This window comes from Muntiacus reevesi, chromosome 1 (assembly GCF_963930625.1).
Source record: "Muntiacus reevesi chromosome 1, mMunRee1.1, whole genome shotgun sequence".
Classification (NCBI taxonomy): Eukaryota; Metazoa; Chordata; class Mammalia; order Artiodactyla; family Cervidae; genus Muntiacus; species Muntiacus reevesi.
The window spans coordinates 215,313,660-215,337,941 of NC_089249.1; the positions used below are offsets into that span (position 1 = coordinate 215,313,660).

Here is a 24,282-nt window from a genome sequence, read left to right on the forward strand (position 1 = left end):
GGGTTCCTCTGGCTTGTTCCACTTAATGTAGTGCTCCACATGACTGATCCTGAGCAGGCTTCTAAGCTTCCTGTTTGTTCAGGATTGATTGACGTGGCTTTAAAGAGCCGACCGGCAAAGTACGTTTCTGTTAAGACCCTATTCTCTATTGTTCAGAATGTCAGCCTGCGTACCCCACAGACCATGTGGGTTTCCTCTCTCTCCCTTTCTCCTTTTCCCTCCCACCCCACCATCTCCTCTCTGAGCACAAAAACACACTTATACTGTGAATGATTTCTATTTTAAAAGGGATCTCAAAAGCATGCCATTGGAAACTGTAGACATTCCTCTAGGTAAGATTTTCAAGAACACGGGAATTTAATTCCATTCAGAACTCAGCTTACTTGACCATGGTCTGACTTATCTTGGCCTTCATGCAAAGGAGAAAAAGATCAACCCTTGCAGCATTAATAAATCAAGTTAGTTCATCTGATAATGGTGTCACTGAAGGAGTAGAGGTAAAAATGACCTGAGGTTTTGACCCCACATCTTTACCTTTCCTTGTCCCTCTTCCCTCAGTTTTCTTGTTCAGAAAATACGTACTGAGTTTCTCCCACGACTAGGAATAGACACTGCAAAGACAGATAGGAAGCGTCCATTCTTAGTGAAGCCAGACAGGGAGAAAAACTTGAATCCATGGGTTTGCTGCCATGGCGGCATAATACAGAGCATGACGCAAGCATCGCAGAGAAGTGCTTACTTCAGCCTGAGACGAGGAGTCAGGGAAGGCTTCCAGAAGGAGGTGGACAACCCTTCTCTTCGAGTGTTCCCTCCTGCTGCCCGGACATATGGAACATGAACACCCCAGCCCAGGAGAAACCCGAGCTTCTGTGATTGCCCAGATGTGAACCTGACATAGTGTCTCCAAACAGGGGTTCAGTTCATTTTTTGCGGGGTAAACAGTGAATGAGATAATGCCTAACGTCAGTCTTAAAGAAGAAGTAACCAAGTGAAGGGAGCGGGGCATTCCAGGTAGGGGAACAGCATGAACAAAGGCACGGAGCAAGAAACCGTCTGCCGAGCTGGAGAAACTTCATTTGGTTCCAAAGTGTTGGACCGTGAAGTGACAAGTGACAATAAACAAGAGTCAGCAGAGGTAGGTGGCCCCAGGGATGAAGGGGAGAGAAGAGACTCAGGAAATACTGAAGTGACAAAAGCGAGGAGGATTGATGTTGTTGTTGCATGGCAGAAACCAACATAGCTCTGTAAGGCAATTATCCTATTTTTTTAAAACAAGGAGGATTTACTAATTAACAAGAAGCACAGGATAAAGAGAGAGAGGGTTAAGAACGACTGTGAGACTATCTCTTGGTTGGGTGGATGGGGCGGCCTTCAATTTGGACAGGGAGGACGGAAGAGTGGCGGGAAGAACCCCCCATGTGACAGAAGAACCCCCCATGAGAACACAGGGGTTCCATTTTGCATATGATGAGTGCGCCTGGCCCCACGGATGGCACTGTCTACAGGACATGAATAGAGATCTCCAACAAAAAGATGGACGGCTCACCCTGGATTTAGGGAGAGACACAGGGATGCCTAGATTTGGGTTCACCAGCATAAAGTAAAACCTTAGCGGCTGTGAAGGACGAGAAAAGAAATGATGGGCTGATGTCAGGACCAGAGGGCTCACCAGCCGGGGTTGGACAGTTTTAAAAGACTGTGCCTTAGCACAGACAGAGGGAGAATCTATTTGACCCTCATGCTCGCCTTCCACTTACGTTTGGAAATGGGCACCAGCACGCCAGCACTAGAGTGAGGCAAGGGAGGCACTCCAATCAGGTGCAACATGTGAGGGCGCACCAAAAACAATTCAGTAACGGGGCTTCCAGGGGGTCAGTGGTGAGGAATCTGCCTTGCAATAACTCAATCCCTGGTGCAGGAAGATCCCACGTGCTGTGGAGCAACTATGCCCGTGTGCCACAACTACTGAGCCCATGAGCCGCAGCAAGGGAAGCCACTGCAGTGAGAAGTGCACGCGGCAACTGGAGACTACCCCCTCGCCCTGCCTCTTAGTAAATAGAGAAAGCCCACTTGCAGCAACTAGGACCCACCAGAGCCAATAAACACATAAATAAATTTTTTTAACTTAGTAATCAAGATACATAATATTTTCAATGTGGGGTGTGTTTTTTTTTTTGGTATTTTTATAAGTTTAAACTAATGCCAAAAATGTGAAAGTGTTAGTCACTCAGTTGTGTCTGACTCTTTGCAACTCCATGGACTGTAGCCCACCAGGCTCCTCTGTCCATGGAATTCTCTAGGCAAGAATACTGGAGTAGGCAGCCATTCCCTTCTCCAGCCAATCTTTCCAACCCAGGGATCGAACCCGGCTCTCCTGCATTTGCAGACAGATTCTTTACCATCGGAGCCACCAGGAAAGCAGAAGATGAGACGGTTAGATGGCATCACCAGCTCAATGAACATGAGTTTGAGGTCTAAGCAGTCTTAGCAAACTCCAGGAGATGGTGAAAGACAAGGAAGCCTAGCATGCTGCAGTCCATGGGGTTGCAGAGTTGGACATGACTTAACAACTGAACAACAATGCAAAAAAATACTATCACTAGATATTAAATTTTCACATAAGGACAGGAGCTAATTCAGGTGGTAAGAGGCAGTCCGTCAAGTCAAACATTCAGCCAGTAACGGTGTACTAGAGCTCTGACTTTAATTCTGCCACTTAATATTCCATCCCTGTGTGTCATTGTTTAGGACTCATTAAGATGAATGCTTCGAACAAATCCAAACGAATTCCCTAGCTGGAGACCTATCTCCTATGACAAATTACAGGTTTCCTTGGCACTGTGTTACCCAGCCTGCAAGGGATCCAGCTCCTTCTTCCCGCACGTGTTCCGTTCCCCAAGGTGCTCCACCTCTAAGAAGTGCCTTCACCTTCCCCTTGTTCTAGCCACACCTACTGAGACATGTTCCGGGAGCCCAGGGCCTCTCAGGAACGACAGACAGGATACACCTAGCATGGAGAATGGCAGTGAGAACGCTTGGCATTGCTCAGAAAAGTGTTTTTAGACTCTCCGGGCAGACTGGGAATTTCCCGAGGACATGGGACATAATGTATTTGGTTTCAGAGAAAATGGACAGCCTATCTCATAAGTGCCTTTTAATCACCAGATCAGGACCAAAGGGTCAAAGCAAAAACAATAGCCGGTCTTCCACTGAAAGACCCAAATCAGAGTTCAGAAGCGTGAAGTGAAACTACTTTGAAGCAGGAAGGTGACAAAATTTTGGTCTCCGCTTCTGCACCGTGCCCTGACTTCCACAAGTTTTATAACAGAAGTTAGCTGAATATATTAGAGAGATTAGAGCCCCAAATAAGATTATCTGGGAAAGAATTCTGAAGGCTGTCCATTATAAATCTACAACTACACTCCATACCTTTTCCCTCCTGTTTTCTAAACCTCTTGAACTTCTGCACAAGTCAGGCTGGTTCTTAGTATAATTATCTCTACCCTACAGTGATTTAATTTCCCAGGGGCTGTTGTTAAGTCTGAGATTTGATGACTGCTACAAGGATTAGTTCTTACTTCAGGGAAAGAGGATTTCACCATGGCGTTGTCTTGTCTCTGGACCTTTCCAAGTTCACAAACCAATACATTAATTCCTCATTGCTTCCCGCCCCTGACTAGCTATAGCTGTGGCCGCTTTTTTAGAAGTAGGTACATTTTTAAAAATATATCCCCCTCATATATTATTGTTTCCCCATGGGCAGGATCACAGCTTGCAACTGCTTGGGATAACGGTATTTCTGTTGCATCACTGTATAGCGGGTATCACTCCAAATACTTGTCATGGCTGTAAAGTCTGTCGCAGTTCAACAGGAAGCTCTTGTTGGGCTAAAATATTAGGAAAAGACTTTCATAAACATGTGCTGGGGAAGAGTACGTTTGCTTTAAAGGGTGTCTAACTTGAACATCTTTCTCCTAAAAATGTGTTTTTAACACAACTGCTTTATGTGATTCTCAGCCACAGTTTAAACAAGCATTATGGCTTTGACCGGGGAGATCCCAAAGTGGTTGCACATAGAAAAGGTCTGTCCTATCCTTGAAAAGTTTCTGTGAGTTGAGGGCAAAGGGCACAATTGATTGGACTATACTTGTGGCTGCTCAGTAAGGATTTTGCTCTTTCTTCCTGGGCAGCAACTCCAGGCACTTTGATTTTAGTGCTAAAGGGCATTTCACAGATCCTTCCTCAGTGCTGTCTTGGGTTTGTCTTCTTTCCGTTTTCATATTTGGAGTCAAACTATGCCACTGCCAGATGATAAACAAAATACCCTAAAACCATAAAGAAGACTGAAATACAGAGGAGTCAGAACGTTAGTGCTGTGGAGGAGATAACTGTTTGGTCTCTGTGATGCTGAGATTTAAATGCTAGGAAGCTCTCGTGGTGTCAGGAAGGGAGGGTGGGAGGAACCCCTGAGTTATTGGTCTACATGGGCCAAGCACTGACGGCTGATCAACAGAGGTTCCTTTCCTGCTCACATCCCAGTCAAGCGAGGGTCAGTCAGAGAGTTTCTATTCTGAGAGGTTATTCAGAAAGCCAGCTCCGTCCTGCTTAAATGTCTGCCATCTCCTGTGATCTCCTAGGATCTTGGAATTCTCCACTGGATCCTCTGTAGGATCCGGTGAAGAAGATGAAAGGAGAAGGGAAGAATGTGGAAAGAGAGCAAGAGTGGAGGATCTGGGGAGGTTTTCTGGGGCAAGACCTAGAGGTGGGGGCAGAGCCTTATACTCCCACCCCATTGGTCAGAGCTCAGTCATGTGATCACACCTGACTGCAAGGGAGGATGGGAAATGTAGTTTAGTGTGATACGGAGGAAAGGGAAATGAATTTGTTGAACAGCTGGTAAGACTTTGCCTCACCTGCAAATGCTTATGAGCCAGGCAGGTAACTTGTAAGAGTGAAGCAAGCAGGATGTCAATACAATCTCTGGGTAAAGGGGTCTTGGTGCTAGAGACTATATGCCGATCTGAAGAAAATGGCAGGGGTAACCATTACTCAACTATAGCTTGCTGCCACTTGGCTAAGAAGGGCCTGAATTGACTTACCCACATGTTCAAAAGATGCAAGAAATCCATGTTTTCGTATGCAATATGCCCTTTTAAAAGCGAGTTAGTTTTCCTTTTTCCTTCACTAAACATACTCAGATGACCAGGAACAAGCCTGGGTTGGGCACGAGGAGTTGGGAGTCCCGTGGCAAGCACACTGCTCATATCTGGGGCCCACGGGAGCCTCTCAGCTTCTGGGCCTCTCTTTCTCATCTACACAATCTGAGGCTCAGACATGTTTCTGAAGTACGCGCAAAGGCTGCCTGAGCTCTGCTTGCATCCGTGTTTTTGTTCATGCTTGCTGATGCCATGCTATTCTAGCAGATAACCTGAGAAAGAATTCCAGAATCTTCTCCTAGAACTTAACCCACAAAGGCAAGACTCCTCTGGCAAAACAAAACCAAAACTGAGGTCATTCTCTGTAGAGCTCATGACTTAGAATTAGCAGATAATTCTAGGGGATGGGGGAATATGTTTTCCTGCTGAATACATCAGAAGTCCCTTTTCCAAGGAGAAAGATGCTTATATCTCTAGCATTCCAGGAGGATATGGGAATTTCTTTATTGTCATGGTTCTGAGTCAAGCAGACATGACTGATTCTTCTGACTCTCCTAGCTACTGAATCTTGGTCAAGTGACTTAATCGCTCTCAACGTCAGCTTCCCCATCTGAAACCAAAAGACTTAACCTCAGAGGGTATTTGAGCATTATTTGCACCAGGCATATAAATTGCTCAAAAAATTAAGTGCTTTGTAAATATTAGTTGCTGTCATTACTGTCAGTTGTTGTTCCTAATTTAGTCCTATTATTTCATTTAGATGGATACTTTGGAACCTGTGGGTGATGAATTTAGCGGAATGGCCAGATGCCCTTACGATGCCAAACATGCCAATATCGCACTGTTTGCAGGTAAACGACCTGATTTCTCCTCATTGCATTTGTTTTCGTGGGCTCAGCCTGTGGCTCTGGAGGATTCGCAGAGTCACAGTTGTCCTTTGATTCTCTGGTGACTACTGTAACTAAGAATGCCTTTTCCATTTGAAATTCATATGGAAATTGTACTTTTGTGGGTTTTTTTTGGTTGTTGTTCAGCCACTCAGTGATGTCTGACTCTTTGCGACCCCATGGACTGTAGCACATCAGGCTTCCCTGTCCTTCACTATCTCCTGGAGTTTGCTCAAACTCATGTCCACTGAGTCAGTGATGCCATCCAACCATCTCGTCCTCTGCCGTCCCCTTCTCCTCCTGCCTTGAATCCTTCCCAGCATCAAGGTCATTTCCAATGAGTTGGCTCTTCACATCAGGTGGCCAAAGTATTGGAGCTTCAGCTTGAGCATCAGTTCTTCCAGTGAATATTCAGAGTGGATTCCTTTAGGATCAACTGGTTTGATCTCCTTGCTTCTTTTTTTTTTTTCTCTCCTCACTTCTTAAGACAAGTCTTTGCCATGCTTACCCATACTTCTCTGCCTTCAGAAAGAGTAACAAATTTGCGCTGAACATGTGGCATACTGGTGAGGGCATGTTTGGGCTAAAGTAATAGAAAATCCCACCTCAAACCCCCAGTGTGAACTGAATATTTAAGGTGGGGTAGACTTTGGAGTGGCTTTGATTGAACAACTCATTCATCTCATCCAGGACGCAGGTCCTTTTCATTTCTCTGCTCAGTTTTCTTTCTTTCTCTGAGGGAGACTGGCTGTTCTCACAGTCATAGGATGGCTGTTGGGTCTCAATTAGGGCTACATATCCTTTTGTCTGGGCTTCTCAGGTGGCGCTAGTGGTAAAGAACCCACATGCCAATGCAGGACACTTAAGAAATGTGGGTTTGATCCCTGGGTTTTGAAGATTCCCCTGGAGGAGGGCATGGCAACTGACTCCAGTATTCTAGCTTGGAGAATCCCATGGACAGAGGAGCCTGGCAGGCTACAGTCAGTCCATAAGGTTGCATAGAGTCAGACGTGACTGAAGCAACTTAGCATGTACATGCATCCCCTTGTCTACATATAGAAGGGAGAAGGAAAGAGACAAAAGGAAGTTTCTGGAAGCTCTCTTGGTTACCAGCACATCTTCTCAAATATCATGACCTCATGAGCTTACATGCCTGTCTCTGATAGAACTGTAGTGGCTAAAGGGATGATGCTGATGATCAGAGGTTGACCAACACTCCCCATTGCTACTCCTTCCTTCCATTGCAAAGGATATAGAATGAAAGCAAATAAGCCATGACTTTCAGATGGGGATTTTTGTGGAATTCATTCCCAGCTGTGCTCATTGAGGTGGGTGTAGGGAAAAGTATTGGTATAATAGTGATTGTTATGAAATGTAATAAAGCAGTTAGCTATAATTTCCATCACCACAGCTAAAACCTGGCGCAGCCTAGCTTGATGAGGAACTTTTATGAAAAAAGATCAGCTCCTTGAACCACATCCTCAGTGTCATCTTTTGTGAACCCAAATCTGCTGTCAAAAATTGAAGAGGCAGTTTGTGCCAAGTTAAGAAGGAAAGGTTTCTCAGGTTCTCCTCCAAAGGTAGAGCATTCCTAGCAAGCAGCCTTGTAAGAAACAAAGTCATGTAAATCTGTTTATAAGCATGGGTAGGGGCAACGCCACTGGAAAGAGTGCTTGAGAATTATATTCTTAAGTGCCTCACTTCTGCTGCAGCACTTTTCTGACACTTGGAACCTGCGTTAGTAATAGAGTAATGGAGGTTGTGGACTGCAGTGGAGAATGTAAATTTACTAATGAAAAAGGAGCAGCCCAAGGCAGAAAAAGGAGAATGAGCGGGTGTTTTCTAAGGCCACCAACCTTCCAAGAGCAAGCCCCATGAAACCATCTAGCAGCTGCAGAAGGTGTATCTGAATCCATGTTCACTGCAATGCTTGAAAGCTCTTAAAACTTCCACCATTATAAACAGAAGATACTTGTTACCCCTGAATAGTTGTCATATTACCAAAAGTGACAAAATAGTACTCTATTTTACAAGTAAAAGTTCTGGCAAGAGATCCAGTTTAAAATGTAAAGCAAAAAGAGTATGAAGGAGTGTTCAACAGCAGTATACACACACACACACACACACACACACACACACACACACACACACACAGCTCCCACTGTCCTCTCCTCCTCAGGTATATCCATATGACCCGGAGCTATGATTCTATAAGAAAAATTGTGATTTTTGCAGACGCATGTGTCTCAATAGAAAGGTTTGCTGTCTGCAGCCAAAATCTAACCCAGAAGGTCAACACATACAGATATATGACTGCCAATAATGTAGATATGAAGACAGCTCTACCTGAAACTGAGCAAATATCAGTTAAGACCAAAAGTAGACCTCAAAGACTTTGCTTAGGTATGTTTATTTAAAACAGAACCATATGCTTATCCCACGAGGGTTAGAGCTTCAAGAGAACTGTGATATATATAAATCACTTCTGAACATGCTCTGGAAACCACAATTAATGAACACAGGTAACCCATTAAAGCTGAGCCAAGGAAGCTATTTTTTATATTGAATATAATTATTGTTTCCATTTCATCTATACAGATTTTACTATTCCAGAGCAGCCCATTTGATTATCTGTGTAAAGAATGCTTGCTAATCCAGCAAAAGAACCAAAAATTTTAAGGATTCATTTTCAATCATCTTGTCTCTCTTTTGCCTTGGATGTATCCTCAAGCAGAAGTCCCAAAGAGCATGAATTCTTAAAGAAAAGTCCAGTTTGAACTCAGCATCATCCCTTCCCCTTCTTTATTTTGGCTTCCTGTATATCAGAATGTTCTCAGTTTGAGACTTTGGAAATACTGAAACAAGTATCTCTTAAATGGAAAGCTAAATCAGTAGGACTTAGTGGCTCTCCTGATTGAGGTAAAGAGGAGCAGAGACTCAGAAAGAATACACATACCAATCTTCTTTTTTTTTCTTTTTTTTAATCGGAGTATGATTACATGTAGCAATTTTAGTCAGCTCTTTTTTGCTTACAAATCCTCTTTCTTCAACTTCCCTCACTTGCTTAGGCTGCAGACTTTCTTACTTCTGCTTGCACTTAAAGTTTTCTGGTGATGCAGTCAGCCTTTCTCTTTCCCGGGGCTCCCACCTAATCCAGTGTACCATGCTATGGTGGTGGCTATAGTGTCCAAGGGGCCTTGGCCTTGAGATTTCAGTCAAGGTTCATCTAATGGAGTGAAGCAAACAACATTTTTCATTTACCCTGTTCCCTGAGCTGCTGCTGCTGCTTAGAAATTGCCATGCAATTTAAAAATGAAAAATGTTTCATCTCTCGTGATCCCAATTTAAAATGGTTAGGAATATGGGCCAAGTATTTTCCTAGTGACTCTTGGATTTGTCCCAGTTGTCCTATCTTATTTGCCTGATATAGGAAAGCCAGGTGGGGGATGTCTCTATTATTCCCCCATGCCCACCATCTTGCTCTAACCATATTCTCCTCCTCTTTCTCTTCAAAGATGGAAAACTATACTCTGCTACAGTGACAGACTTCCTTGCCATTGATGCAGTCATCTACCGGAGTCTTGGAGATAGCCCAACCCTACGGACCGTCAAGCATGATTCAAAATGGTTAAAAGGTGAACAAACAATTAAAAAAAGAAAAGAGGTGTGGTGGGGGAGATATATATCTTGAAGGAGATTTAGCGTCTGAATGGTCCAGATTGTAGTTTCATTTTAGTAATGGCTTCTCACAGACAGGAAGGTGGAAATTGCATCTCTTGCCCCAAGTTGATTTATTACCTCCCCTGTTCACTTCCCTTGAGTTTCTGGAGTATTATCAAAACTACCAACACCACTATAATAGAATACATTACATTCATCTTTCCTGCTTCAAGCTCTCATTCCAAAGTCCCACATGAAAACAACTAAACAAAACACTTCATTCATGGAAGGGAATGGGGAATTAGAGGTGGTGGGGAACAGGAAAAGAGCTGTTCACAACCCGAATGAGTCGAGGTTGACAAGGCAATGTGTACAAAATCTGTTCTGTAATATGAGCCTTGTATTGTAGAAAATAAAATTACAGAGATATGCAAAATTCATTTATTCTTCATTGTTCATTGCAACTGCTTCTGAAAGATTAAATCTGTAAGCTTAAATGCTTTTGGAAATCACTAAGCACTTGCATGAGTAAAGTCACTAGAAATGGTTAGTGTTAACCAAATGTCTAATGGCCCTACAATTTTATTTCATAACATGTCTTTGCTTGCAACTGATTGCAGTTCTTTTAACTCTGTGTGACACGCCCCCAATTAACGTGCCCATTTGTCCACAGAACCGTATTTTGTCCAAGCGGTAGATTATGGAGACTACATCTACTTCTTCTTTAGGGAAATAGCGGTGGAGTACAACAGTATGGGAAAGGTAAGAGGGGAGGATGTCTTAATATGGGGTCAGTGTGGTCATGAATGGCTTGGAAATGAAACATAAGTCTAAGGACAAGGTCATCGTTTTGAGAAGACCCAGCAAAGACTGGTGGAAGTGAAACATTTTGCTTCCTTGAACCCCTACATGCTTTTTCTGATTAGTAACAGAATACAGGGAAAACCTCTTAAATACATTGAAAACTTAATAAACAGATGAATTTCAAGTATTTTAAGAAAGATGTGGTTTCCAGGTCTATTCATCAAGTTTTTTTGCTTTGTTTTGTTTTAAAATGAGCTGCTCTACAGAGAGAAAGTAACTATTCAATACCTATAAGCAAACCCAGGGTCTTGACTGTATTCATTGCAAAAAGCAATAGAAGACTTAAGGGATGTCTATTTTGATTATTTCTACCAGAGAGTGGATCAAGACCACTGAGTTGGAGGGCACAAATTCGATACCAGGGTGACTTGCACAGTTAGAGGAATTCAGGGCATGAGAGGCAGGGCCCAGAGGCAGCCAGGGAGGATGGCAGAGATGGCGCATACAAAGTGTGCTTTTGTTTGAGGAAATAAAAAGCTAAGCAGTCTGTATGGAAATGAGTGTATGTGCCTGGGAGCTGATCCCCTGAAGGATTTATGGTTCTGTATTAAATGCCACAGCCTTATCTTTCAAAACATGCTGTTCCAATGCTGAGTTTTTCCCTTTTTTCTTGCCACTGATTTTAGAAACACAGGATTAAATTAAGCATCTTGTTGTTCTGTTTCTATTTTTCTAAGAAAGGTAAATTCTACCAAGATCTCCATGCAAAATAAGTGCATTTCCTCTTCTCCGTGTTTTCCCTCTGCAGGTAGTTTTCCCAAGGGTGGCTCAGGTTTGTAAGAATGACATGGGAGGGTCTCAGAGAGTCCTGGAGAAGCAGTGGACTTCTTTCCTGAAGGCTCGCCTCAATTGCTCCGTTCCCGGGGACTCCCATTTTTATTTCAACATCCTGCAGGCAGTTACCGACGTGATTCGTATTCATGGCCGTGATGTTGTCCTGGCAACCTTCTCCACACCTTATAACAGGTAACCATGCCCTGGCGGTGCGGACTTCATCAGTCCTTCCCGGCCTCCTTTTCCCAAGAGGTTCTTGTCTAATACACAAGATTTGCAACTGATGGAAACACGGCCATTCACTATTTGTAACTAACAAGGACTTAACACTCAGCCTTCATTCACAAATGGATAATCGGTATAAGTGCTGTTAAAGTAGAATTTTGGAGAAAGTAATGAGATAAATTATACCAATATCTTCTTTTCAGATGTCTGGGACAGAAACACTATTCATGTGTTATTTCTCAATCCCGCTAATTATCTTGAAAAGTGAATACCGTTGCCTTCTTTTTACACTTGAGGAAACCGAGTTTAATTACACTGTCTGGTCCAGGTAGTCCACAGATAGAAGCAGCAGCTCTGGCACTCAAGAATGTTCCTCTTTTCTAGGTCACCTAACATTTTATTTGACTTTTAATATTTCTATGACTAGATCAGTAATTTTTGAAGTAAAAATACTGGATATGTATTGAAATGCTACAGAGTGAAATTTAGGAAGTAGATGAGTCCATCTGGCATGCCAGAATCCCAACCACAGCACCACTGTCTGATTCTGGAGGGTTCTATTGAGGATTTAGGTTTCCCTGGTAGTTCTGTACTAAAGAATCCACCTGCAAAGCAAGTGATGCAGGTTTGATCCCTGGGCCTGGAAGATCCCTTGGAGAAAGAAGTGGCAACCCACTCCAGTATTCTTGCCTGGGAAATCCCACGGACAGACGAGCCTAGTGGCCTACAGTCCACGGGGTCACAAGAGTTGGACGTGACTGAGCAACACCACCACCACCACCACTGAGGATTTACAAGTCATCAAACATTGTACTGAGAAATACTGAGTCTCAGCCCATTCATTCCTATTTTTGTGTTTATTTAAGCTAAGACACTGAGCTATGAAATGGCACACTAATATCTGTCCCTGGAGCAGTGGACACGTGTGGAGACTCAAAAATAGAGGAAGAGGGACACCATGTTCCCTGGAACTCGGCTCTCCTAGACCTCAGAGTCCTAGCACTCTCCTGTGGAAATGATCCGCACTCTGCCTGTGGCCTAGAAATTGAAGTACCTGCTCTAGACTATGTACAATTCTCTCTGTTCTCTCTGAGCTTCACTAGGAATACACTGTCTTGTTTTGGACTATACTTTTTACAAAGATTTTGAAGAACCTGATGAATGGCTAGATGACAGGAACATATCTGATGAGGCTGGAGGACAGCAGCTAGGAAAAAATGGCCTAAGAACTGGGTAAAGCCCACAACAGAGCAGGCTGAAGGATGAAATAACATTCCTCAATTATACAGAGGGCAAGAGTCAAGAGTCCCCCATTGAAGATATAAGGAAACATAAACCTATATTGCAGCAAGAAGTATTTAGTTAGGTTTAAGTAAGTTGTGACCATCTGAAGGAATTTTTAGACTTCAGAATAGAAAAGATGTAAAAATTCAGACCTTAACTGCTTGTACTTTGCAACCCATGTATCTAGGAGTGTTGAAAAAGAAGATTGTTCTGGAACATAGGAATGTAGGTGCCAGTGGAATTTCAGAGCACATTTCTAATTTTTTTTAACATTTTTTGAGAAAATGAGTTACTTTATGATTACAACAAAGTAGTAGATTCCTAAATATTACACATACTCCATTTAAAGAATTTTCTTTAAAGGTCCCTAGGAGACATTCAATGAGTGCATGCTAATGCAGTCTCAGAAACCATATTTGGTCAGTAAGATTAGCAAATGGCAGGAGTATGCAGACCAGCGTTCATCTATAAACAATAGCCCCTCTCTGACTACTCCCTCTGGTTTCATCCCTTTCCACCCCATTCTCCACACATTTCCACTCCATCACGTCAGGTTGTCTCAAACCCTTTAGGGGCTCCTCTTGCCCTGAAGATAAAGCCCAGCTCCCTTGTTGGCATGGCATGGAACCTATCATGGTCAGGTGTCGGCTCCTCTTCCAGTGCAGAGGGTTGACTAAACTGCTCACACCCTGCTGTCTTGCCAAGTCTGCTCCCCCAACCTATCTGCTTGCCCACTGAACCCCTGGGAATGTTCCAAGGCTCAGTTCCAATCACATCCCCTGGGACTCTGCACAAGCCTTTCATATATATTGCCTTTACCAGATGGTCTTGGAAAGTTGTTGCTGTTATTATTATTATCACTGCTCTTGTTGCTTGCCGCCACACTGAATTGTGAATCAGCTGAGAGCACGGTTTGTTACTTACTAAGCATTCACTGCTTGAGATTGGGGATTCCACAAATATGTGCTGAATGAACAGAAGATGGGAATAAAGGGAGGGGATAAAGTAGGGAAGAAAAAAGAAAGGATTTTACACATGATTCTAACATTAGGAAGATTATAAACCCTAGGGTATCTTTAGCGATTATGACGTGCCTCATAAAATACTTCAAAATTTATCCTTGTTTTCTTAATATTTAAAGTAAATGTGTATATCTCTTACTTTTAGGAGAGCAAGATGTGGAAAGAGTCTTACAAAATGAAATAATGTTAGGAGTGCTGAAGTTTCAAAACAAATGGAGATCACTGTCTTATCATAGACTTACTATTGTGAATAATACACATACACACACACACACACAGACACACACACTACATACCCTTAAAATTTATCCTGCCACTCTGTTTTAAATAAGCTTTCTAATCCTCCCCCATTTCTCACTTTCTTAGTAATACTTCAATAATTATTTTATGAAATTAAAGATGGCATAAAATTCTCCTAATCATACATGGAGTATTTTCCATATCCTTTTGACATGTGCAAAATCCAGGCCAAATCATTCTCTCTGCCCTGCATGCTGCTGATGCTGCCGAGCACCTGTGTCTTGCCCTGGGTGCTTCTGTGTGCAGTGATCCACTATCTCAAAGCCTGATTCAAACTGTTGGACAACCAGTGCCTGAAATTTATTTGATCAAAATCAAGGAACAACCATAGAAACAAACACAGGTTCAAGTAATGTACCTAGATGAATGAATAATTCATGTCTTCTCACCATTGATGAAAAACAACCCCATAGTCCTTCCAGGAGTGCCAGGCAAGAATATAATTATAGGTAGAGATTACTGATGTTATTATTATTTAACACTTAATCGAGCATTTTATTTGCAAAGCATTGGTGCTTTAGAGATTTAAACTGTTTAGTCTTATGCAAATAAACAGGAAGTAAAATTTGCAGTGTACAGTGACTAACATAAAATATGTTTGGGTTCCTCACACATACATTCTCACTACTGATGTCCTTGACTTGAGAAGCCAAATTCAAAGAAGGAATATGTGGACAGCAGGGGCACTTTTACTTCAAACTTTTACCAGTATCAGAGATTCAGAATGTTGCCCAAACATTTTATCTTTGGTTTAAAGACTGGTAATTAATCTCGGGAAATTTATGAAACTTGAAAATCACCAGGTCAACCATTCCTCCTTTATAAACAAAAGCAGTGCTAGACACAAGACCAAAAAAGGGGTTTTTTCCCTATGATTTTGCTTTAACTAACCCTTTCTTTAAGACCAGTAAGGCAAATTTGATTCACTGAAACATTCTCCTTATGCACTAGGATCCTTTTACATTTATAATGTTCAGGGTATGAACATTAAATTTCAACTGCCAGTACTAGGGAAGTTTCTTTGGTGTATGTTTTCCAAACGGCATGCAGAACTGTTGCATAAGTAACACTTTGTATGAAATGCCCCATCGCAGCATCCCTGGGTCTGCAGTATGTGCCTATGACATGCATGACATCGCCAATGTCTTTACTGGGAGATTCAAAGAACAGAAGTCTCCAGATTCCACATGGACACCAGTTCCTGATGAACGTGTGCCTAAGCCCAGGTATGCGCCCATGTTTATCAGGCTCTTTTAAATTTCCAGAAGTGGTGCAGTTAGCTCCCATGATAATGAGTATCTTGGGCTTCCCAGTTGGCACTAGTGGTAAAGAACCCGCCTGCCAATGCAGGAGACGTAAAAGGCATGGGTTCGATCCCTGGGACTGGAAGATCCCCTGGAGGAGCATGGCAACCCACTCCAGTGTCCTTGTCTGGAGAATCCCATGGACAAAGGAGCCTGGAGGGCTGCAGTCCACAGGGCCACAAAGAGTCAGACACAACTGAAGCAACTTAGCACACACACAATGAGCATCTTATCAACTGCACACCAGGCCTTCCATGCTGGCAGATACAAATGCCAACACAACAGAAAGGCCTATGAGGCCATTTACCTTCATTCCCTTAACCAAAACCCCAAATTATCCAAGTTATATTCAAAACAGTGACTCTCTAGTCTTTCACTTAGACTCTAGATTATCCACTGTAATCCTTGGATGACAGGAGCCATCCACCCCAGCAGCCCCAGTGGTCTATAGCTGAGGAAACTGAGGCCCGGAGAGGTACAGAGTGTGTTGTGCAAGCTGCTGGGGAGATGACTTCCACCACTTCTCCCTGCTTCCCTTCAGTTTCACAGAGACCCATGTCTTTCAGCCTTAATAAAATGTAAAATATCAATGATGTTCGCTGGATTCTGTGACTAGACTGGATCAGAGCTAATCCCGAGCTAAGGCCAGGTAGGGACCAGCAGGTGCAGTGGGCCATTATTAGGATGTCTCTGGTCTGAGGGTTCTAGTCTGTTTGGGGTCCAGATGTATCATAGATTCCCTCATCTTCAAAACATGCCCCAAAAGTGCTTTCATGGGGAACCTATTGTCCAGAGACAATCTAGAGACCTTGTGTCCTGTGTAATTTCCATCAAATCTGCACACTAAACCAGTCCAATACTTTGTCCACCTGATATGAACAGCCAACTCATTGGAAAAGACCATGATGCTGGGAAAGATTGAGAGCAGGAGGAGAAGGGGGCAGCAGAGGATGGGATGGTTGGATGGCATCACTGACTCAACAGATGTGAGTTTGAGCAAACTCCAGGAGATGGTGAAGGATAGAGAAGCCTGGCATGCTGCAGTCCATGGGGCCGCAATGAGTTGGACACAGCTGAGTGACTGAACAAGAAACCAGTTCATTCATTTCTCTAACTGGGACAGGATGAAACCCTCTCCCGGCCCTGTGCCTACCCTCTTTATGGTCCACACGCAGCATACCTCCCTTTGTTGTTCAGCCACTCAGTCGTTTCTGACGCCTGCAGCATTTGAAACCTACATTATGAAAATACAGAAACATCCCTGTATGTTAGCTCCCTCCACTGAATCTGTGGAAGGAAACCCAATGTCTTTTAAACTTTTTTGGTTTCCAACTCTTTGCTCCAACATCCAATTCCATCCCCTCAAAAATACCTAACCCAATTCACTGAATTGAACTACCTTAGATAATATGAATCACTGTACCCAGGGCAGAAACCCCTATGATCCATCCTTTCTCATCCCCTGAATCATCTGGCATGTGCCTTCTCTGTTACTAAAGGAGAACAGGCTAATTGTAAAAAATACACCCTGGCAACCTCAGGTGAATTGTCAAAGTCTCTAAGTCAGGTGGATTCTCTGAAGGAGTGTTGACTACCTTCCAGGCAAGCAGGACGCATACTTTAAGTGACTTTCCACTGGTCATCGTTCTGCGTGCTGGCCTGTCTCTCTTATATAAACAGCAGGATGCTTTCTCTGACTGGCTGGGTTATTGCCATGAAAGCATGCACCCAGGGCTAGATCCTGCCAGTACTGTCAGGGCCCACTTTTCTCTCCTGCACCAGAGGGGAGGCCAGCAGTCTGGACAAGACTGGCTCTAGTATCTCCCTAATCTGACTTTGCTGAGGTATACCTTGACTTTTGAAACCATGTCATTTCTTTTAGAAACCCATCTTCAGTGTCATTGTTCAGCGTGTTTTAAAATGACTTTTCAGACAAGAATTTCAGTGTAATTGGCTTTTCACGCCTACCCAAATCAAATGAAAGCAATAAAAAACAAAAGGTTCCCTGACCTCCTGGTAATGAGAGAGGGTTATACTGAGTCTAGCAGGTAGGTTCAGTGGTAAAGAATCTGCCTGCCAAGCAGGAGATGCAGGTTCAGTCCCTGCATTGGGAGGATCCCCTGGAGAAGGAAATGGCAACTCACTCCAGTATTCTTGTCTGAGAAATCCCATGGACAGAGGAGCCTGGTGGGCTACAGTCCATGGGGTGGCAAAAGAGATGGACACGGCTTAGCAACTAAACCACCACCACGAAGCAGGTTACATAAGGCCAGCAACTTTTTGAACACCTTTGTTTTCTACATTTGTGAAAAAGTCAGCCCAGTTGTCTCCTGTAGAACAAATACCTCCAGAACTCCTAGCAAGGTTTTAGGACAGGCAGAGCAGTCCCAGAGACGTGCAAATGTCTCACTTGTTTCGAAACTCTCATTTGTTTCGAGCTCCATCACTGTTTATGGGGTTTGTTTGTGTTTCTGGCGGGGAAACCCGGCTGCTCTCAGCCAAGGCTGAACCGTCCTGGCTCAGGCTTCTCTATGGAGCGCGGAGGCGGCCCAAGGCAATCTAAGCATATTTTTGGTGGCATTATGCATTGTTCAGCTTCCTATTCTCAGCCTCAAGTCTATTCTCCCTCATGTGAGTTGCACAGAGAAGCAGCTCATTCAAAGAATTTGCCATAAAGCGTGATAGAAGCTCCCTTCCTTTGTTTCTCTGTAGGCCAGGCTGCTGCGCCGGCTCCTCCTCCTTAGAAAAATACACCACCTCCAATGAATTTCCTGACGACACCTTGAATTTCATCAAAACGCACCCGCTTATGGATGAGGCCGTTCCGTCCATCATCAACAGGCCGTGGTTCCTGAGGACGATGGTCAGGTGAGTGTCAGGCAAACCGCGTCCTTACTGGATTTCCCCTGTTGCTGCCCATGATCATTGGACCTGTCATCGGTGGATCGTGATTTGAAGTGCCACGAACCCCTTCTGTCATCCAGGCCTGGGTTCAGTTCTGAAGTCCTGGGTGGTTGGGTGGATGCCACCAAACCCCCATAACCACATTCCCAGTGAAAACACAGTTCAGAGAGTTTCAGGGTAACTGGACCCGGGCCAGCAATTAGAGAAAACAAAGATGTCTCCTTTGCCTTAGCTGGTTAATTCCATGTGTATTCAAGTAGAGGAGCATGAAGACAGTCAGCCAATGGATGTACACACCTATTTGTTGTGGTTGCAAAACATGCTGCAGATTCCATCTGAGCGCTGTCTCTGAATTGTTAGCTATCACACAGGCCCCCCTGACAGCTCAGACAGTAAAGAATCTGTCTACAATGCAGGAGACCTGGGTTCAATCCCTGGATCAGGAAGACCCCCTGGAGAAGGGCATGGCAACCCACTCCAGTATTCTTGCCTGGAGAATCCCATGGACAGAGGAGTCTGGCAGGCTACAGTCCATGGGGTCACATAGAGTCAGACATGACTGAAGCAACTTTGCACGCACAAAGTACTATAATAGTTCTTGCCTGTAAGATGGAAACCATGGTATATAACTTGCAGAAGAGTCCATATTTTCCAGTTCCTGCCACACTGCTTACAGAGAAAAGGGTATCCATGGACTGTTGAACTGCTGTGGGACTTTAGAGAAGGAAGATGCCATGTAGGACTTACCTAAGAGGATGACAAGGACTAACGCTCTTTACCTTTGGCTTTAAATGAATTATGTTTGGCTTTTATATCCTTTTATTTATTAACAGTGCCATTCACACTCTAGCCCTCCCCCCATCCTTCAGAACTCTCAACCCCCCTGTACACAATCCGAAATCTTCCCAACCTGACGTTTTATTGACAAGTCTTGGCACCTCAGAGGAAGAGTGTGAAAAAATGGTAGCCAGGGCTTTTCTTTTCAGTATTCTGTGAAACGTTAGTGGTTAGTGTGAAATATTAAATGAGTTCACTTTATTTCTTCCCCTCTTCATAGAAGACATCAGTCTCTCCTTGTTGCTCATGGGAGGGGTAATTGCTGAGTGGTTTCAGATGGTATGGCTACGTATTTATTATGTAACTTGGCTTCTGCACATACATACCTCTTTCCTCCCCTTGGAGCCATACTAATGCTCTGCATATGGAAATAAAGGAGCAGAACAGCTTGAGAGCATTATTTATATGCATATATTTTTCTTGAGGTTCTTACTAGAAAGCTCAATCAGAATTGTTTGAAGTGGAAAAGGGGGACACGTTAATGAAAGACCAACAAAGATATAAAAAATGTGATCTTGTCATTTTAGATACCGCCTGACCAAAATTGCGGTGGATACCGCTGCTGGCCCATATCAGAACCACACTGTGGTTTTCCTGGGATCCGAGAAGGGAATCATCTTGAAATTCTTGGCCAGGACAGGAAACAGCGGTTTCCTAAATGACAGCCTTTTCCTGGAGGAGATGAGCGTTTACAATCCTGAAAAGTGCGTAGAACGTTTGGTTCTTTTTCTAGTAATTATTTGTCACGTTATTATCTTTTCCATTCAGAGAAATCATGGTAGACTTAGATTTTATGCATTTAAGATGACTTTTAGCATTATTTGTAAAAATGCTTTCATATTTTAAAAGCATTATTTTCTCCTTGCTGCTAATGTGTGTGTTTATATAGGTAAACACATATGTATGTATGTGCACACATAAGGATCCATCGCTTCTTCAGTTAGATCAGATGAAGAGATCTAACCTCATGGGCTGGGAGCAGGGGTGTCAGGTGGTGACAGGAAAAAGAGAACTAGCCCAAGAGAGACTATGAATGATATTATACTGCCTTAAAAATTTAGGTGCAGCTATGACGGAGTAGAAGACAAGAGGATCATGGGCATGCAGCTGGACAAAGCCAGCAGCTCTCTGTATGTTGCATTCTCCACTTGTGTGATCAAGGTTCCCCTTGGCCGGTGTGAGCGGCATGGCAAGTGTAAAAAGTATGTATTTGCCTCATTGATCATTGGATGTTCACAGTGCTTAGGGAAGGGTCCTCGGTAAGCTCACAGTCATTCTCTTCCTGCAGAACCTGTATTGCTTCCAGAGACCCCTACTGTGGGTGGGTAAAGGAAGCAGGTGCGTGTGCCCATCTGTCGCCCAGCAGCAGGTAAGGAGCCTGAGGCATGAGAGAGTTTAAAGTGGCCTAAACATAGGATTGGTTGTGCTCACACACACCACTGCTGCTCGGCATTCTGTGCACATACCTTATCATTGTGACTGCCACCATTCTCCTTCCCTTTCCCATTTCATAGAACACCCCAACATCACACGTGGCAGACTTGCAATTGATTAACCATCCATCCTCAGATTGAGTAAAAACAGAGAAAAACAACACAGTGGACTTTAAGTATTCCCTAGGGAGAGGGACAAGAGGGTATGTGCCTTGATGATCATAGTGCAAGAACGGCAGAGAAGGGGAGCAGGAGGGTACCAATTAGGTTAGTGATGTGGTCTGTCCCAGCCATAGCAAAACTGGCCCCTGTAATTGACCATCCAGGGCTGAGAAGAAACTGCAGGGCATTTGTTAATAAGCAATGCATTTGTACTGCAAGCATGGTTTACACATCCAATAAACCTTTCTCCTGCACCATGGAACAGCTGACCCTATTCCTCATTAGGGAGTCAATCAGTTCTTGGCATTTCTCCAGCAGATCAGCTAGATCAAGCCAGTCTACCACGCATGTGATTTTGGTGCTGAGAATTGTTACCCTGACTTCCAGTGCTTGGATGGTGTCAGTTCAAAGGCTTTATGCTTTTACTTCTGTGGATTTGAAATCCAAAATAACATTTGGAGATATGTGCATATCCTTGACAGGTTATGGCATTTCAAGGAAGACACCAGATGCCAGCACAGTTCATTTCTTCACTTCCCCCAATCCACCAGGCAAAAGGAATTGTCCTCCCAACACAATGGGAGAGTCCCCTCTCCCATTTGAGAATAGCAAGTTAGATAGGACAGCTGATTGACCACCACCTGCATAATTTGAGGGAAAGTATTCCCATAAATAGAGCTGATGTAAACTGTAAAGTCTGACCTGGAAATCTGGCTAATGCAAAGGGTTGACTCACCATGCAGTATTAGATCAGCTTTGCAAGTAGCAGTACTGACAGACGACAGTGTGAGGGCTTTATAGCTTTTCACGGGGACCTTGAAGTGAAGGAGGAAGGATCACAGAAGCGCACAGTGAGAGAAGCTGAGAAATGGCCTATCTCCTTTCTTTAGTCAAGGTGTAACAAAGGCAATAAGACTGAATGTTAAGAATCATTTTTAAGTCAGCATGAGAACCCAATTGTTCAAACCACGTGGAACTCTCCTTGGAACGTGGCCTCAGGACCGGGTGAATCCTGGCTTTCATTACAACTAGAAATCTTTATCCTTTGAGGCTGAATTTGATTTTTGACACAGCATAAAAACACTAGAAACAAACACCACAGATTATTAGATCAAGGTGTGACTGTCAAAGTAGTATTCCGAGATGGCTCATAAATAAACTCTGAAGGCAGTTGCAAAATCAGAGTTTTGAGTATGTTGCAGAAAGAAGAGCAGAGGTCCCCCCAAAAAACAAGACTCCTTTGGACTATTCCAGTGTGTTTATTTAAAAATCAAAACTATTAAGATCAGTCCTTCTGGGGTATAAAGTTTATGCAGCCCAAAGGTAACCTAGTGGACTTGAAAGAAGACTGAACCTGTAGAGGAGCATGAGAGCAATACTCCTGAGAACTGGACGTGGGGGCCAGGTGTGAACAAAATACCCACATAGTCTCAGCAAAACACACCACTGTGTCCTGTGTCCTCTCAGAGGCCCCTTATATCCACCGACCACTGTGAACACTTTGCTATACAAAGTTATTTCTAAACAAAGAAATAGATAAAGCTCTAGGAAGGCAAGAGTTGGTATGAAAGAGAAAGGAGAGAGGAAAACGCTTTTCTTAAATAGACTTCTGTATCACTTCCATCAGGATGTTGGTTAATGTTTAAACTTTTCAGATGTTTCAAAAATGCTCAGGGCATTAGCAGCAAAGAGTGATATAGGTGATCCACAAAATTGTTTACCCCCTGGATAAAACCTGAATTGACTGCCCAAACCATGGCTTCTCCTTGGAGATTCACAAAGGACTCATTTCTATAAACTTCGGAGATAAATTTTCAAGCTGTTTTATCTACTTCTTTTTATACCTGGCACTCAGTTTTTTAAACTGTGTTAGTTGCTTTAGTGAAACTTAAGACACATGCTGGAATAAACTCATATCATTGAATCTGTTTCTGTCTTCTCCCTCCTTCCTTTTGAAGACTGACTTTTGAACAGGACATAGAGCGTGGCAATACCGATGGCCTGGGGGATTGTCACAGTAAGTGGAGTTTTTTTATCCATGCTTGTTTTGGGATATTTAGTCGATAAAGGATGCTTTTATAGAATGGCCTAGAAACATGACCCCACATGTGAAGTTGAGTGCAGCTGCCTCTAAAACATGCAAAAATAACATAAAGCACCTTCTAAATATCAGAGAAAACTGTCTTTTGAAGCCAGAGTTGTCAGTGCTGTTGCTGAAAATGCTGGCACCTAGTTTGTTATCATAAATGTTGTGAAACAAATTCACTCTTGAGGATGAACCTGTAACAGAACAGTCAACTATATCAGCATTTCCACTTAAAAACCAGCTTTACCAACACAACACTGTAAAGTAATTTTCCTCCAATTAAAGAATAAAAAACTATTAAAAAATTAAATAAAAGCCAAAACAACACTAGTTTTGTCTTTAAAAATACAATATTGGCATAATTTTTAGACAAATGATTTAAAAAGTTGATCACTGAACTCTGTTTTTTAAGTTAAATGGGACTATTTTATTTTCTTGAACATATCGAACAAAAGTAATTTTTTAATTAGACTTATGTTTATTCATTTGCAATAAAAACAAATGTTCAGAAAGAACCCACTAAGTACAAAGTGATTCAAAATACCCTTTTTATAAGAACTGACCTACTGTGCTAAATCTCAGGGTTCATTTCAAAGTTATTCTGTTCAGTTGCTCAGTCGGGTCCGACTCTTTTCAACCCCATGAACCGCAGCACACCAGGCCTCCCTGTCCATCACCAGCTCCCGGAGTTTACTCAAACCCATGTCCACTGAGTCGGTGATGCCATCCAACCATCTCATGCTCTGTCATCCCCTTCTCCTCCTGCCCTCAATCTTTCCCAGCATCAGGGTCTTTTCAAATGAGTCAGCTCTTCGCGTAAGGCGGCCAAAGTATTAGAGTTTCAGCTCCAACATCAGCCCTTCCAATGAACACCCAGCACTGATCTCCTTTAGGATGGACTAGTTGGATGTTAATATTTTAGTTAGAACTTTATATAAAGGATCCTAGTCAGAACTCTGCCCAGCTATTCAGTGATCTGACTAATATCCATATTCTCTTGAAAATGCTTTATTAACACTAATGTAGAGAATAATGCCATACCCTTGAAAAATGTTTAGTTTGCCATGTTTCAAAATGTTATATGTGATGAATTTTCAAGAAGTTTGCATTCAGAATGGCACCAGAAATAGCTCCTAGGGGAATGAAATTATATTACTTCTGATACTTGATTCGATAATGAAAATCATGGATATAACTCTCCATCTTTGAGGCATGAGTCCTGAAATGACAGACTCTTAGGTGCCATTTAATACCTTATCTTTTCTGGAGAAGAGACATAATTAAATAAAGAGGGCTTCAGACAGCCTCATCTCCAAATTCTTGGTCATATATATTTTTTGTTTGCATATATATATATTGGCAAAAGCTCCTTCCTTTGTCTTTT

The 24,282-nt window shown here is 43.0% G+C and overlaps 1 protein-coding gene across 2 annotated transcripts in view; it reads left to right on the top strand.

The window, feature by feature from the left end:
- Positions 1-24,282, top strand: part of SEMA6A (semaphorin 6A) — a 129,875-nt gene that overhangs the window by 74,738 nt on the left and 30,855 nt on the right. For both annotated transcript variants that reach the window (XM_065918229.1, XM_065918230.1), the window contains exons 7-16: positions 5,917-6,007; positions 9,559-9,678; positions 10,377-10,465; positions 11,316-11,533; positions 15,267-15,398; positions 18,189-18,344; positions 19,745-19,921; positions 20,279-20,419; positions 20,506-20,586; positions 22,771-22,829. In XM_065918229.1, coding sequence (XP_065774301.1) covers positions 5,917-6,007; positions 9,559-9,678; positions 10,377-10,465; positions 11,316-11,533; positions 15,267-15,398; positions 18,189-18,344; positions 19,745-19,921; positions 20,279-20,419; positions 20,506-20,586; positions 22,771-22,829 — 1,264 coding nt within the window. The remainder of the gene's footprint in view (positions 1-5,916; positions 6,008-9,558; positions 9,679-10,376; positions 10,466-11,315; positions 11,534-15,266; positions 15,399-18,188; positions 18,345-19,744; positions 19,922-20,278; positions 20,420-20,505; positions 20,587-22,770; positions 22,830-24,282) is intronic.